Genomic DNA, 18043 nt, shown 5'->3' with positions numbered 1-18043 from the left:
AATTTACTTGAGATTATAAATACAGGAAATGAAATTCTATTTCAGTTTCACGACACTCACGACTGTATAAACAGTGGGACCGGGAATGGCGCATCAATAGGAAGCGGACAACCATTTTCTTCTTTTTCCTCCATTTTCGTGTCGCTCGTGAGCGCGCGCGCGTCACAGGTTCACCGTTGAAACGCAGAAAAATTTACGCGGACGGACCGTCTACGCTCTAATAGTCTCTATAGTTTGCGGAACAAACGGCAGACGTAACGATGCCGAGCGGCGGCGTATATTAGGATCTATTAATATGCAGTCAAGTCGGATGTTAGACGGTGCTTAGTCGCTTGTCACACATATTATGGGCCAACACACCCCCTTAGTGTGTTGTCAACACCAGGGAACTCGACTAACAACTTCTCTCTATTCGTCTGTCCGCGACTTGTCGCCGACAGAGCAAAACTGTATTACAGTAAACCGGGATTACCCAACCTAATTGGAAGACAGACATTCTGGATAAATTGAGAACCATGGGATTTTTGATTTACGAACAATTCGTTTATGCTCGCGGTGTAACGTAGCTGCGTGTTTGCTCGTGTTCAAACATTCGGGAGCGTTATTAATATAATATAATTTATCGTCTCTTATATCGAGTGATTTTGTATGTTGACCAGATTAGTTGTTCATTATATAACCTTTTATTTTATTTCAGCAGAAAATAATATTTTCTCTAATTCATGTAATCGAGTAATTTTATGAGTTCCTTGTTGGAAATTACTGAAAATATGCTTCTTCTCATCGTGACATTAAATTCATAGTTATTTTATTTATATAGTATATGAAATATAATAAAATATGGAAATGACGAAATTTAACACAAGTTTCTTTATTTTTGTCAATAATTTTAATACATCGATAATTTGTACGAAATATATCATAGAAATTATTTTATATATATATGTATTAAGTGTTGATTGTTTTTCGTCGTTGCATGATACTAAGAGTTGAGACGAATATGTTAACTTGTAGAACTAGTGCACGCAGAAACGAGACCTAACTGTATTACAGTATAAAATGTAATGATTATTATTATTAAGAAAATCATGTGCGTATGTATCCAAGCAGTTTAATCATTCTAAGAGGAAATCGTGGCGCCGCACCTTTCTCTCTGTCTCTCTCTCTTCTTCTCCCGCTTAATTTGTCACGCTGTCCCGAACACGTTCTAAAAACTAGAAAATTCGGTGCGAACGCATCAACGAGGTCTTCTAGCATAAAAAAAACATATTAGCGATCCCGTCCATCGCTCAATTCGGTGCTTGGAATTGGCTTAAATAAAAATTGTATAATTCCCGTGATTTATAGCATAATAACACATGAGTTGGATAAAGTAAAAGCTTTTATGACACCAAGAATTTTTCGAGAACTTCATCGTGAGATGTTACACATTTTTGTTGTACTTTAATTTACAGTTCGTCAACAAATGTTAAGTTTCCCTATAATTTCCGAAACATATTATTTTTCGATAATAAAGCAATTGTTAAGGTTCGTGCTGTAAATAATACTATTGATATATCTTTCAGATAAGTAAACTGCCATCAGCTTCTAAGTTTGTAAAACTGTCGCGCAGAAGTAACTGGTGATTCATAATGACCCGCCGTGTCCTCATTTATTATTTATGAAACGATTTAAATCAGTAATGACATCTTTTATTAATTTTCGGTTTTCTAATTAGAATAAAATGCATAATACATGCCCTGTTAATGAGAAACTGTAAACCATTGTCTATGCACCGTTTCAATTGTCGCATTTCGAAATACGAAATTTGTCATGCTACACAAGACTTCGAACCGGGGATATTAGGATAATTTAAATCACGATAAATCGCGAAAAATAATTTTATTCGGGGCACGATTAAAATTGTAATTAGCAAGCAGTAAGAAAAATAAAGCAGAAACAGGAAAACGTGAAAATAATTAATTTTGCGTGATTAATTAAACGTTGCAAATTCAACAATTCATCTCTACTTATGTTTGGCCATATATTTATGTGAATTTGTAAACATCGTTAGTAATGTTTGTACAAGCATGCTTGTTTGGCAATAGATTCCCTGTATTTCGACACACTCGGAACAAGTAATTATTAATGTCATTTAACAATAATACTTCACATAATTTTACTTCTTTGTATTGTACAAGTCATTCAAATTAAAAGGCAAGTATGAACGGCAAGAACGAACGGCAAGAACTATGAGTATCCACCGTAATGAAACAAAAAAAGAAAGAAAGAATAATAGCCTGCAATGCGTGTTTCATGCATATTCGATTGATAGTAAAATTGTAAAACGGAAGCAAATTTTACAAAAAAGCCGAATAATAGAACAATTACGCACCGGCGAGTATAATAAAAGATTAACTGGTTTTATAGACATCATAGGGAAGAATACCTGGAATGGCGTGATTAGCCACGGAATGTTAATGAAATAATTAAACCATAAAAATTTTGCGAACAAAAAGGTAGAGTCCATTACGGAATTAAAAGACGTATGATACATTTATGAAGAAACTTACATACCGATTCGTACGTTTCTCGCAAGATAATGCACTCCAAAATTATATAAAATATTTACTTCCTCGAATTATCGTCGCGAGCTTAAGATCTTAAAAAGTTTATTACATGTATGTATATTTCGTATTTTATATCATTTATAGTTTATACACCTTCATTCTAGGTGCTTCGTTCCATTTAAATAACAGCCATCCTGAATATACCTAAACCATATTTTACAATCATTAGGTCATATATGTATACATCAAAATTTCGAATAAATACATACAGTCGAAGTAAGCTAAATCAAATACAATTTCTTAAAAATCTTAACATGTTTACTTTTCAAAAGCTGTTCGAAAGCTTTTTAAACTACTTTTCATCAAATTCACCTATAAATGAACTATCGCCAAATGTTTAACAGTAAAACTACCGAACAGTTAAATTGACTTTTCGAAATTCCTGTATAGAAACTTCAAGAGTGTATCTTTTGAAACTTTAATTCATTTGTAACGCAGTCCGCGTATTGCTGAATCAATTTGTTTAATAATTTCTCGGAGAAACATCTGTTGTCTTTATAATAATTGCAAAATGAAGAAATCAGGAATGGGTCAATTTGACCCGCCTGGTGGGTTTAGCGTTGATGCAATACAATTTCTAACAATTCAGTTTAATGTAACTGAATTCAACGTAAATATTACACATATTTACATCAAATATTTGGAGTTAGCATAAATGCTGCTGGAACGACCCTGAAATACCTCGAGCCAACGTACGAAGTATTTTCTTATTTGATAGAATCAATTTCTGACGAATCCCGTCACGCAAAAAGTCACTCTATAAAATCTTTACGAATTCCTGAGTAAAAATTAATGAATTCCGAATTTCTTGAGATACCCGCGCGCCCAGCGGAACGCTGACGATTGGAAGGACAAGTGTCGGGGTTATCGTGATTTTATCATGACCAATCACAAGATATGATTAAACTGTTACGCGCAGTGGTTTCGCGACAATTTGCAGTCAGGAATGGCGGCCGCGGTGAAAAAGGCGGGAAGGATGCGCGCCGCGTCCCAGGATTAATCGAGAAACACGGAGTTCCGGACGTTCAGCAATTCGTATCCCGGGGACCGACGATATCTCTGTTTATCGTTTAATTGAGAAACACATAAACCGGACGGTTAGAACGAAATAAATAACCGACAGCGTTGCTGAAAGGGTTACACACACAACACACACACGCGCACACAGAGAGAGAGAGAGAGAGAGAGAGAGAGAGAGAGAGAGAGAGAGAGAGAGAGAGAGAGAGAGAGAGAGAGAGAGAGAGAGAGAGAGAGAGAGAGAGAGAGAGAGAGAGAGTCTATTAAAAAGAATCAATTTTTCAAAAATATATTCATGTGAATTTACGATTACAAGTTAGTTCGACGCACTTTGAACATAAAATTATCGGTCGTGTGAAGAAAAATAATGCATTTTTCAGACCTTGAAATATTTGAAATCGTTTCCGATGATTTTGCTCCAACTTCGAGAGAGAAGTAGGAATCTTAAAACAGCGTGGAATTGTTTGAATTTGAAATGAAAATGAACTTTGCAATCGATCAAACGAAAATATATCCAATGAATTTCAACAGCTACTTAATATAATCCTTTAGATGCTTTTATTCCAGTTTTATTATTCACGAACACGATCACAATATGTGCTATTCGAATCAAACTTATCTGCGAACATTTTAGCGTCTGTTTAGTAAGAACTTACATTCATATTGCGATATAATAATATCGCCTGTTGCTCGGGTATAATTTTTATATTTATACTTGAAGAAATTAGCATCAACGTGGCGGGGAATTGTAATACGGTACTGTGTTGCATAAACGTATGCAAAAATTCGTTTTACGTCCGTTGATAAGCAGTTCTAACGAATACCAGGTTAGCCTGGTTAATTTACGAGCACATATATTATGTGATTTATATACAGTAAACATCACAGTACAATTATTTAAATGACAGGCAGTTAGATAAATTTTCGATTTACAAGTTCCAGAACTTGATCAACCGCATAATAATTTATGTTTGACTGCAGGTTATGAATTGCGAAACGATCTTTCAATTTCATAACACAACACTTTAAGTTCGATTCTAATTCAATTTATATCTTTTCACTTTTCAAATGTTTTTAAGTTCATTGTCATTTTTGCGAAATCGAAAAATAATTAAAAGATTATTTTAAAAATCACGTATTGTTTCCATCTGTATGATAATATCTAATGACAAGAATTTATTCTAGTCGTATATAAAATTATGTTGCTTGTTTAATAATCCATGAATAAATGAAACAATTTATAAATTACTGATTTCCTCTTTGAATTTTGATCCTACGAAACGAATTACAGTTAGTGTTATAATAAATAATAAATTTATAATAAACTATAGTTATAATTTAGAGTTTATTATACTTAATCTTCTTCATTATTATTTACAGGAAGTTCTTTGAAGATGAATTTTTAAATTGTCTTGCTTAATTTGAACCTGGCTTCTTATATCTTTTAAGATTTCTCCTGTCCTAGTAGATAAGGATTTTTCCATAGCAAATCGGCAATGTGCAGTGCACTATGCTCGTTGATAACGGTTATCAATGTGCCCGGACTGGACAACTAATAATTGACAAATATTTACAGAATCTTTGTTCGGAACTGCACTGTTATCATCTGAATTTTTTGTCGTGACTCATGTCGTGCCCCTGTTTCTTACGTACAGAATGTGTTCTCTGATTGTCTTTCATTTCTACTGGACATGGAATTTCTCCAACAAAATAGGTTTCAGAAAAATAAAAGAAAAAACAAAAATAATTACCAACAGACTCGAATTTCGAAGACTTTATTAAATTTTTTGTATTTCGCTTGAAAATCGTTGTGCAGTATTCTGTTATCAACTGTTAAATTTCAGCTAACTGATTTCCTATTAGTTTATCTTTCTATGCGCAACTTTTGTTAAAATTTAGTTTACTTGAAAAGTATGTATAACTTTATCAACATTCCCAACAGATTTTATTAAACAGAATTTCCTCGTAAATTTATTTTTACAACCAATAATAACGAAAATAAGGTAACACAGAGTTTTATTTTCTGCGTTAATTGTTTCAGTAGATTAAAAATAACGTGTAATCATTAAATTTCATAAAAATTCTCCTCCTGTCTTTTTCATAACTTTTGCAAGTTAAAAATGCATCAACATCGAGATTCTACTTGTGATCTTAGGAGATATTAAATTCAATTCAGTAGCGCACGACGATTTTAGTAATCTCACGAACAATAAAAATTTAATATTGTAAGTATCGGTGAACGAGGAACGATAAAAAGTTCGATGATCATGCGAAGCCTATCATTGGCCCGATTCAATTCCTCGTTTCTTATCTGCGTTTCTTTTCAAACTGCATGCCACGAGAGATTCACGACGGCTCTGTGAAATTTCACGCGGAGAAATTCCTTTTTTTTTCTTCCCGTGTAGAATTCGATCTCAAAGGATTTCGCCGCTACAGACTCGTCCGAGTAATCAATTAAGGGTGTATTCCACTTTGTGCGCCCGAAAAGTCGACCTTTCTTCACAAACTTTTTTCCCAGAAAACGGGAACAACGAATAATACCAACGTTTATACATGAATTTCTTCAAGTTCAAAGAACAACGTGACACCTTTTTCATTTTATTTTATTGGTCTCTCGTTGTAAGGTACGACTGGAAAATGTTATTGGAAAAAAAATTACGAGCGGACGGTGGATACGTTTTTAAATATTTAAAAGATCCAAAACGTCAACTACGAGCATTTCGTTTTATTTTGGAAGAACGTGTCCATTGTTTGAGGTCTAATGAAACGAGAAACTCGAAAATTATAAGTGTGCTGGCCATTGAAACGAAAAGCGGGATAATTTCGTGACAAATTTATTAATACTTTTTTTATTATTAAAGCCAAGTAATTAAATATGTACACGTTATTCTTATGCATTTGCTGTAAAAGTTTCAAATTGATATTTTCAATTTTTTTGAAGAAATCAGTCAAAAAAATATTCAGGCCCCAAAAAATTTTACTAACTTGAAGTGTCCGTTGGTTCAAGTGGCTATAATTTTGATAAAACTTCGAATTTCGACAAAATTATGTAGGAGGTTATTTTTAAGACATGAAAGATTGAAAAATTTCCGAAAGAATTTGATTCTTTTTATCCAATAAAATAGAATATCTATTTAATGCGCCGATTTTCTTGCCGTGAAGCGTCCGTTCACTTCTCTACTACAGAACAGCGAACTTCAATTGTAATACAGTGTTCCATCACAGGGAACATTTAACTTTCTAGGGAAAAGATATTAAAACAACGGAATCACGATTCATGAAACACAGATCTGTACTCTAGTTAGGCATTTTTGATTTTATTGTTCATAGAGTCTTATTGTGTCTTGATAAAAATAACTGCTCCAGAAATGTTTACAATGGCTCGCTATTTATTTACGTGTTATGAAAGAATTTTAAAAAGTGATTTGAATTTTATTGTCCCCTGACATATAAGTTGGTCATTTTGAAACATCTTATCTATGATTTTTTAGAGACTCGTGTATTTATGTAAATGCTTAGAATGGAAATATATTAAAAGGCAATACATTAAAAAAACATTAATAAAAGAAACTTAATACTGTTAGAAGGAAAATTTGAAAATTCGAACGTCTTTTCATTGTCTAAGTGAAATTTTAGTGCAAAGACTATGGTCATTTTTTCTTGGAATTGTACAATACAAAATTATTTTGTCAAAGGATTATCAGACGCTATAACTTTATCTTCGTTGTCAGTCACAGTTTCAAAGAAGACAATTTATAGCCCGTCACGTTTGAGGAGTTCATTTTGAAACCACTATTGATGCTTCGCATTATCGAAACTCTCAGTGTACTTGTTCCAAGATAAATTGTCCGATATGTTCGAAAAGTTACAGCCATATTTCTATTTTAACGAATGAGGTTGTACTTAAGCGTCCTTCGCATTTCATATGTACAGTTAACCACAAAACTCCGCGTGCACTTGCCAAATACCGAATTCATCAACATTAATTCATTTCTTCGTAAAATGTAGACAGATTTCGAAAAATTGTGGCGTTTTATATATTTGCATACCAGAAATCATAAATAAATTGAACGGGTAACATCATGAGTTCTATTATACAATTACCAGAGGTATATTATAGACTACAAAATATTGTTTACAAGATTGTGTTTTATTTAATATTATTCACTTCAATACCATATTCATGATAACTGTTAGTTTTCAGCTAGTAAATGCATGGATGTTCATAGAATGCTCAAAACAGATGTTTATTCGTTTAAAATATTTAATATTTGCCAAGCTCACGCAGCTTTCCTGGCCGACTGTACACGCACTTAAAATAGAAACGAGTTATTCCCTAGACAAACTTGCTGATTCTGCTTGTTTTGATCGATTACTGATCACGATTTTTCAAAAACTACTGTTCTAAGAATCCGTGGCAGCACTATAGACACATATACAATACCTACTGTTACTCGTAGAGTAATTTACAGAAGTTCAAGGCAAAAAATAAAACAAATGTCTTCTTCATTAAGGATATTATTTTCAATTATTTAACTTTACGTTCGGATCGGAATCTAAAGAGATACAAAAGATTGTTAGAATTTATCAATCTTTACCTACACTGAATTTTAGAAAGTCATATAAAATCATAGTTCAATAATCGCACATTAAAATCTATGTGGATCGAATTTAACTGGTTATCATAGTATGTAATTACAAACTAGTAATTCACAGATTTTTTAAAAACTATTACTATAGATGCTAAAAATGCTTCGACGATGTAGTGTATGTGTGTTACGGAACATTGCATATTAATTAGCATACTTTCGTGGAAAGTTTACTTTTCCGGTGGATAAACGAATAAAAAATAGTTATTGAATAATATAAAACGACATTGAATTATTAACCCACCACATATATAGGTTATCTCTTCACAAGTTCGATGTTGTTCCTTTCTTTCATTTTCAATATCGTCGAAGGCGAACACTACACACGATTGCAAGTATCGTCGGGATATATCTTCGTCTATCTTCTCTTCACCACTATTCGCGATATCAACAACTTCTTCGTGACTGGAAAATTGTTCCTTAGAAGTGAAGGCCATCTGAAACTTAGCCGGACTCGAGGAGAACGTAAAAGTGCTTAATAATTCCATCAAACTGATTGTGAAATTCATCGATTGTAGTATATAGGTGTAAGTGGAACGGAGTTTCGCTGTTCGAGACACCTACAATTCGAGTATAGCGTATTTGTGCACATAAAATCCACAGAGGAATTTATGATGCTTCCATCAGCTCGCGAAATTTCATGAATTTCATTTAACGGAGAACAGAAATCAATCAAATTTCTGCTGGAAATGGCCGAAGATTAAGTAATGTGATCGTTGAACGGAAAAATGATCGAATTATTCTACAAGTTCTTTCGTTCCAATAGTTCTCCTAGTCATTTTTTTGAGATTGCGAACAAGATGTCATTTTGTTTAGTGATTTACTTGTTGTCCTAATGTTTTCTTATATAATTTGGAATTTGTGTTTTTGTTTTGTAATGTTTCTATGTATTAGAATATTAGTTGGAATATGCTCCTATATTAGTGTATAATGAACCCAATTAAATCCTTACCTAATATACACAATTTTTAAAAAAATATATAGATATTTTATTATTCAATTCTGAACATCCCTTTCATTGTCAGTTATTTATTACTAAAAATTCATCTAATAATTCTTACAAACAAACGAACACAGAAATATTTAAGCAAATTTTATACAAAATTTACATACACCAAAAAGTAATTCTAAATTTTTACGATCCACTAATTAGTTGAAAATTCAATATTATCACAAAAAATAAAAAAAAACGATCGTGGAACGTGCGGTAACAATCACGATCAAGTACGCGTAGCCGCCGACTTCGAAGACTTTCTCCGAAGAGCCAGTTAATTTCCTCCTCCCGTGAAAATGCTCTCGTCCGACAAAATACCACGGAAAAACTAGATCGTGGAATTAAGATCTCACTGCGAGGCGAGAAGGAGGATCGAATGCGCGTAAACGCGGTCCGCACCGAACGAATGGCAAGTGACATCACGTTCGTTGCGTTTTTGAGCAGGTCATCGCACTTCGCTCGAGGAATCTGTCTTCGACTCCTATTTTCCTTCTACTCAGCTGCTCGTGTGACTACTAGACCCGCAGCCGAAGATAACGACGAAAATCGAGTCCTTTGAACTTAGTCGCTGCGTCGAGTACGCGCGTTGCACGAGGAAAACGAGTTTCATGTTTTTTCGAGAAGATTTACGAATTTTATTGTATTATTTAACACTGAAACTACCGAACAGTTAAACTGAGTTTTTCACTGAGTAAGTCCAAGACTTACTAAATGACAAACGAAAACATACAGGAAATAAAAGGCGATTTATTGCTAATTGAAAAGTGGGAGATCACTCCAGTCGGTTGGATAAGTGTTAACACTAAGTTTACGAGTTTTATAATCAGTATTTGCTAAATGTTTATGTCCATTTTGATTGATGCAATTACACGAATACGTTTTCTGATTTTTAAACTTCGAATTTTCAAGCTCTAAATGAACGACCATCAATTTTTGGAACGATAGAATAAACTGTAGTATAGATGTCCTTAACCTAGCATTAACGCAACATTAACCGGCTAAATAATGTGTATTTCTACTAAATTATTAATGTGTCAGCGAAATTTGACTAAAATTGAAATAACTAAATTCCAGTGGTAGTGCTACTAACACAGAACTTAAACGTACCCTATCGAACGCAACGAACAATATTGTAATCGCAATTTACATGATTTTGCACTCCAACAATAGTTAAAACCGATGCATAAACGAACACGAGTATACTCGTGTCCGGCCAAGATTTTTTTAGTATAATTAGTCTGTTGGCTTAGTCATTCTGTTACTAATAGCTGTTGTTGGATAATATATATTTGTATATAGAAGATAATGATAATTGACTAATTATAAGAAAATCTCAGTTATTTGCTGACTAATAGTTATTAGTAGATTATAGAGACTCATATATGAGATAATAATGGTATATGACTAATAGTTGGATATGGTTAGTCTAATTATACTTTGATCAGTAGCTGTCGTTTTTTCGACTTGAAAATATTGAAGACGCTCCTAATCAAGTAGATATCACTCCTGGCAAAAAGAATTCACTTATTAGATATGGAAAATATTTTCATTAATGCTAATGAAGGCAAATAGGATAACAACGATCGCCATATGTAAATGAAATGTTAATGTTAAAGTGGATACTAGAAAATTCAAAACAGTGATTCAGGGAAGTATTTAATCATCTTCGGACGTACAGGAAATTCCTTGGTAATCTTTATCTCGTCATCTTCTTCTTTGTAATGTTGCAAGTTTTCCAATGTTTTGTCATTCCGCTTAATACTAAGTTTGGAATTTTTTTCATATAAACGAACACTGTGGTGTTCTATATTTTCTAAGACAGCAGGATCGTTTATTATTTCATTGAAAGTTCGTGATTTCATTAACTTCCCTTTCAATTTTATATCCCTTCTGTTTTATTTCTTTGATATACGTACGCAAAATACTATTTTCTGATTTTAATATCAATAGAAACAATTCTTTCAGTGATTTACGTTGAAAAATTTGATGCGTTATCATCGATCAAGGATATTTTTTGAATATTTCAGATAATACATTTAGCTTGGAAGTCGCTAACAGAAAAGTTCCTACGACAGAAGATACAACTGGACCTTTCAGCCGAATGGATCGAATATAAAGCGACGGTGCAATTTTACTAGTTCATCTACCTCTGCCTGAGCTTTCGTTTTTTGTGTTTTGCAATGGAGCTGTTTCTAATCGCTTGAGCTACGATAAGCAATGAATAAATTGTGCGTTCTTTTAAACTTATAATTCGCAAAAATCTTTGCAATCCAGGAAACTTACAATCAAAATAATCATTTCTATTCTATTGAAATTAGTTACCGAGGAAAGAGAAATCAATTTAACTCCAATTTCTCGAAATCAGCCTACGAAAATGTAGATTTCCATAAACATCCGCGATCTACTGACGAGATGCACATCGAGCAATTTGGCGGGAATAAGTGCCAAGAAGACTGGCGAGGATCATTAACCTTTGTGCATTGTTCGAGCAATTATCGCATTAATATTTTGCGAATTAAGTTGGATCGGAGTTGACATTCAATTAAGGGAGCAACTTCGTTTACGACTTGAGTTTACCGTTTACAAATTGCTTGTATTAAATTAATTCGCACTTTTCTGTGGAAATAGATATTATTAGAAACAGAAGTTTACTTTTGAAGCAGGTATCAATGTATAAAAGAATAGAGAAATTGGTGGAAAGTGTGGGTGAAGTTTGCAGACAGCTTATTCGTGTCAAGTAGTATCAGAAATGATTTAAGAATTGCCCAGGACGTAACTAGAATCTTAAATTCGACTGGTTCTACGATTCTTCGTCACATTTGCTCATTTTCACTCAACGTAATGCAACGCACATAGCATTATCAATATTTTCTACGTTATCAGTGCCATTAGCAATTTTATACCCGGCGAATCCATCTTTACTTCTTCATGTAACATCGTTTGCAAACTCCTTCTTATCATACGTTGCCGAAGTGGGACTACGAAACAACTCGTAAACACTGAAAGTACATTCCCGGTAAGTTTAAGCACTTTTTTCTTACTGGCTCCTAATTATCAGTAAACCGAAGCTCACGGAGGAGTTTAATTAAATCGTAATATATGTGAAACAGTGTTTGTACTTTCACCATAAATTAAAATTAAATTAATAGCGTATGGAGCCCGTTCGGGCCGTTTATCTGTTTTTCACAATTCGGAATTAGAAACGACCGTAGAAATGCTGAATTATTTATATTCTATGAATAAATTTTATGTTGTTTGAAATCGCGATTACTGGCGTGAGCCGGTGTCAAAGGTAACGCAAGAAATTTTCAGCCAGGAAATATTATCTTGGAATTGTACCTTGTTGTTGAGAAACCCGAGGAGATCGATGAAGATATCTGACAAAATGGGAGGCCTGAACAGTTCGCCGAACACATTGGAATAAAATTCAATAGGAAGCATCGAAGAATTAACTCGAAAGTTAAGTTTGCCTCGTTCTACAATTCCCCGCCACGTAATATGTATTTTCACCTATGTAATATACATTTCGAAGAAGCTACATTAATCCTAAGAAGAACCAAGATGTAGAAAATATTGCTCAATCCATTAAGACAACAGCTGCCTGGCTCTATTTTGTCCCAAGTCCACGAAATTTGCACGTTTAACCCCTTGCCTCGTGTCATCAATTTAGACACGCAATAAAGATTTTACAATAGACTCGATAAATACGAATATTATTCAATTCGCATTAATTTACTCGTGAAATTACTACCTACAAAGATATATGTGATTTATTCGTTCGCTAAAATGTTATTGAACGTTTAACTTACGATTAATAAATTTCGTTGACAGTTAACTATATTAAATCGAGTAAGAATATTTTGTGTCTCAGTAGAGAACTCTAAAATAGATTTAAACTACAGAATAACTAAAACACAGGAAATAATCAACTTCAAATGTCTCGTCTTATAATTACTGACATTATAAAGTTATCCTTGTAGCCGACTATTAAATATAACTAATATATTCATGCATATACCACGATAAAATTTGTGCGAAATTTTAAAAAATGCGCTTTCACAATTTCTATTCGAAATTTCAAATTAATCATTGTAGCTGTCCGATGCTTCCATCGCCAAAAACAAAAAGAAAACTCTGTTTGAGAAGATCCATATATCAGCTCCAAAAGAAACTCCTTAAAAACGTCACTTTTTGAAGGTAACGTAACTCGTGTCAACTTCGCAGCTCGCAATGTGCATACAAATGAATAATATTCCATTAAAATCGTATTATTGTTTAAAACGATGCGAACAATCTCCAGACTGAGTGTACAAACGTTTTGCTCCTTTATCTTCGACAAAAAGAGTTCACAAATTCGATTATTTATTTCTTCCATGTAGGTGAATTTTTCATTGTTAAATCGATTGAACAGCAAGGTACAAATTAAATTTGGTAAATGAGGGGTACATGAAGGTTAATGGGTCGCAACGCGAGAAGTCCGACGGAGAGCGGCCGTGAATCGAGTTTCGATTGCAGTCGTCACTGATCTCGCACCGCCGACGGCTCGTATCGCGCGAACTCCGAAAATTCGGGGGCCGATAGTGGCCATGGGTTGGCTTCCCTGTTCAATGGAAAACTAGAAAACGTCTCAACGACCACCGAGAGGAAACACCTACTTTCACCGGGAACCTGCGTCTAGCGACACGAGAAATTCGTGAGACATTTTACTCTGAACTTGACATATACAGAAATTTTATTCAAATACACCTTTCAACGAAACTACAGGACACCGAGAAATTTTATACCAAGAATATTTTCACTTCTAATCAAACAGAATGCTGGGATCAAAATACTATACCAAAGACATTATTACATTGTTTAACAAATCGATTCTTTGTGCAAAAGTATATGCCACTTGGTTCAACGATGATACAAGTCAATTGTAAAACAGAAGGAATATTAACATTCAGTAAAATTTTTGTATCTTTTTGCATTAACAGTGACGTTTGGACCGTTCTCTGACTGCTAGCTGCACTACTCCGGATATTCTTCTGGGTGAAACATTAACAGAATTATTTAATGTAATCTCAGTTCAAGCTTCGTCCTTTTAAAATCATCTCTGTACCCTGTTTTGTAGTATTAAGCTCAAGGTAATCCATTATCGAATTTGAAACATTTTTGTATCCCGTTCGAAAATCATTTACAATTTTGCCAGCGGCACGCATAGCTGAATTACCTCGCTGAAACGTGTATTTTTTCGCAACGAGTCTGTCAAGATAACTCCGAACCCGTTTGTTAATCAAATTTAATTATCCGGCACTGTTAATATGGTCTGGAGTAGGTTTTATTTCAGTGCTAGTTCTGTATCTGATCGGTTTTCATATCATTACTGCATCGATACTGTGCTGTCGACTGCTTGGAAGTCTTTTCTCCTCTCGTCAACCGTAGAAACAGTATTTATATCTGGCAGGACTGCCTCATTTTCATCTCGTCTGTAAATATTACTAGCTTCCATTCTTTTTTTTTTCATCGTACGAGGATAGTCTGTCTACAATAAAACTCGACCGAGCTGCTCCGCGCTTATCATTTCGCCGGGCAGCGTACCCGAGCGAAGAATATTTTAGAAAGTTCTCGAGGGTCGTTAAATCATCCTAGGTGCGAGTTAGTAACACAGGAATGTTGTATATGGACATTGTCGGATATCGGAAACAGCTTGAAAGTTATTGCCGGACCGCGGATCTTTATGCAAATGTAAAGTTTCCACGGCGTAATTTACGAAGACCGGCGTTAGACAGAAGTTTACTTCCCCTATGAATGATTTTGATATGTTCGAGTGAAAACAATGTCGAAAGAAATAGAACCGGCGAGATCGGGAACGTTACAAGAATCGTTTTATAAATTAAAATACCGGGGGATATACATTATTTGCGAATAAACTTTCGTTTCGTTCGAGAAAAATGTGTTAAAAACGAATCGTTCAGTTTCTAATATTATAAATTCCATTGTATTTTATATTTTATGGAGTTTCATCGAGATTTGAAACACTTGCGGGTTGAACATCAATGTCGGACGAACTTCCACCGGATTTCTATAAAGACGAAGTCGAGAATTCGTTTCTTGCGATTATTTTTATGAAAATATTGCTTGGATCACCGTTCGAAGGAAAGGAACGTCGAAATGATTTTCTTTCATTCTTACTTATCGATGTAGAAACGTCGACAAACTCTGCACGACGAATTTATAATGGAAACAGAGTCAAGCATTCTTTCTCGACGTCGACGACGCTGGAAAATAGATACTTGACGTCCGAAGGAGGAGAATTTCGAAAAATCTTTCCCGGCTTATTTACCCAGATGAAAAACCCACAGAATTCCTATGTTTCCTACAGAAACAAAATCAAATATCATTTCCTGACCCTACGGACACTTCCGCGAAGAAAGCGAACTTCAAACTAGTTCTCCAGGGTTCGTTCATCAAAACGGAAACGTCAAATATCGATTCCCTCTACAAAAACGAGTTCAAACATAAGTCAACTTTCCTACAAAAATCTCCCCTAACAACCTACACCCCCTAGCCCACAACAGAAACTAGACACCGCTCCAAAACGATTGGAACCGCAGACATTCGCTACTCCAAAGCAAAACCCATCGTAGCGCGAATCGATGAAGACTCTCGAACATCACCAAAACAACCTCGACACTTCCGATCCTCGAATACCAACATCTGAACCACTCGGCAGGATTCTTTTTACAGAATCATCGAAACCGCACAGAACCTCGGACCTCTCGCGGTACCATTCACTGTTCATTGTCCTTCCAGCTCTCCGAACCATCTCGTAACCGTCCCCCCGGCATCAAGATCAAAGATACACAATCCCTAGGTCTATCTTGCACATCAGTTGAACTTAGCAACCGCTTCTAACCGAGCCACCATCAACCGGATACTGTTTGGCGGCATTTCGGTGTCGTTCCGATAGCAAAACTCAAACGATCGCGTGAAACGGCTCATTATCGTGTAGGTCTTTTCACGAAAAGACCTCCGAGTATCTGTACCCGAATGGGACTCCTACGCGCGGTCTATCCACAGAGGAGTACCGAATAGCCACTTGTCCCCCCCAATCGATCTAGAAATGTTCACCGTGTTCACTTACGGGTCTCGTTCACGTTTCCCACGGCATTGATCAGCAGAGGGCCCTGGGCAAGATCCTCCTCGAGGTGGGCACGGCTGGGACGGGCCTGCTTTCGCCGTGACATCCCTTCTTGCCTGTTGATCCTCGGGGTCGCGGGGGCGATTCCTGGCCCGGTGGTGGTCCGTGTGTGCTCCGGGGGTCGGTCGGTGCGCCCGGGGGGGCAACAATAATCGCCTCAGACGGGCCGACACGTCATCGGTCCGCGGCGTGGCGAGGACACCGCGCGCGCCGCCGGTGGTGCCGCACAACTTCGCTCGATCCCGGCTCTCTCTGCTTGCCGCTGCGGAACAACCGATTCACTGCTGTACTTCACCATCGACACTTGTCAGGGAGCCGCACCTCCCTGCGCGCGCTAATCCACTTCCGGAACGATCCCATGCGGAAAGAGGAACGGCCAAGAGAGGCTCCTCGCTCGCTCGGTATCTCTCTCGCTCTCTCTCTCTCTCTTTTTCTCTCTCCCTCTCTCTCTCTCTCTTTTTTTCTCTCTCTCTCTCTCTCTCTCTCTCTTTCTATCTCTCTTTCTCTCTCAACTCGGCCAGCAACACACTCGACCCATCCCCGATTCCTATTGACCGCGGCGCGCACTGTAACGTTGTTGTATCGAGTTTCTCCCGATATGGGCACGTGGGGCACGTCTGTCAATCAATCTATCTCTGTTTTTTTACGTTTACTATATATATATATACACATATATATACATATATTCTTTTTTCTATCTCTCCCAATCTACGATCTCTGTGTTTCCCACTGTACTCTGCTTCGCGTCACACACTGTATCTTTTCCTTTTCGTTCGGTTCTCTTTTCTTAACGCGAACCAACCGACAACACTGGGCGTGCGGTCACGTGTCTCGCGCCACCGAGCCGACTTTTGTCCCAGTCCACACGCGGGAACACGCCGCATGCGTTTCTTCTATCGCTTCGGTGCCGTGGCTCACTGCGATACCTCGACCCGACTGGTTAAGTGCGTGCGTACGTGTGTATGCGAGTCAACGTATGTGTACACGTGCGCGGGTCGTGTGTGTGTGTGTGTGTATGTGTGTGTGTATATATAAATATATATATATAGTATGTATATGTGTATATATATAAATATGTATGTATAGGTATCCGTGTGTATGTGTGTGAGTGTGTGTGTGTGTATATAGATATATGTATATATGTTTATGGTACTATATCTCGCGCGAAATCCGCGACTCTGGTGCCTCAAGTCGGCCGGACGACGGACGGACCAGCTCTGGGCCTGACTAAGCGACGCCCCTCTCCTGCGCTCGCCGTCGCGCCCCGTGGTGGGGATGGAGGGGATAGGCCTGCGCGCGCTTTTCCCCCACCAGCTCGCCACGCGGCCGTCCCCCACCACGAGCGCGCTATCCGACTACCCCACCCCACCAGCCGGGATCCGCGACTGCCGCTTGTCAGGGGTGGGATCAAGTTCAATGTGTACTCATGAATCTGAATCAATTCGATGAGTACGGAGGCCGGGTGGGAAACGTATGAGTACGCCGCGCCGCGGACCGATCCACTTCCGTTCTTATTCGACTCTCGCGCCCGGCGAGAATATCAATCCGGCGGGAGGGGGAACGGTTTTTATTCTTTATGGACGATTAT

The 18043-nt window shown here is 36.7% G+C and overlaps 1 protein-coding gene across 5 annotated transcripts in view; it reads right to left on the bottom strand.

The window, feature by feature from the left end:
- salm (spalt major) overlaps positions 1-17659 on the bottom strand; it is a 98285-nt gene extending 80626 nt beyond the window's left edge. For all 5 annotated transcript variants that reach the window (XM_076365929.1, XM_076365930.1, XM_076365931.1 and 2 more), the window contains exon 1: positions 16399-17659. In XM_076365929.1, the coding sequence (XP_076222044.1) occupies positions 16399-16501 (103 nt within the window). In that variant the 5' untranslated portion in view covers positions 16502-17659. The remainder of the gene's footprint in view (positions 1-16398) is intronic.
- Positions 17660-18043: the final 384 nt, after the last annotated feature.

The sequence above is a fragment of the Nomia melanderi genome, chromosome 3, assembly GCF_051020985.1.
Source record: "Nomia melanderi isolate GNS246 chromosome 3, iyNomMela1, whole genome shotgun sequence".
Lineage (NCBI taxonomy): Eukaryota > Metazoa > Arthropoda > Insecta > Hymenoptera > Halictidae > Nomia > Nomia melanderi.
The sequence above is the reverse complement of the archived record's forward strand: the minus strand, read 5'-3'. Positions and strand labels throughout refer to the sequence as shown.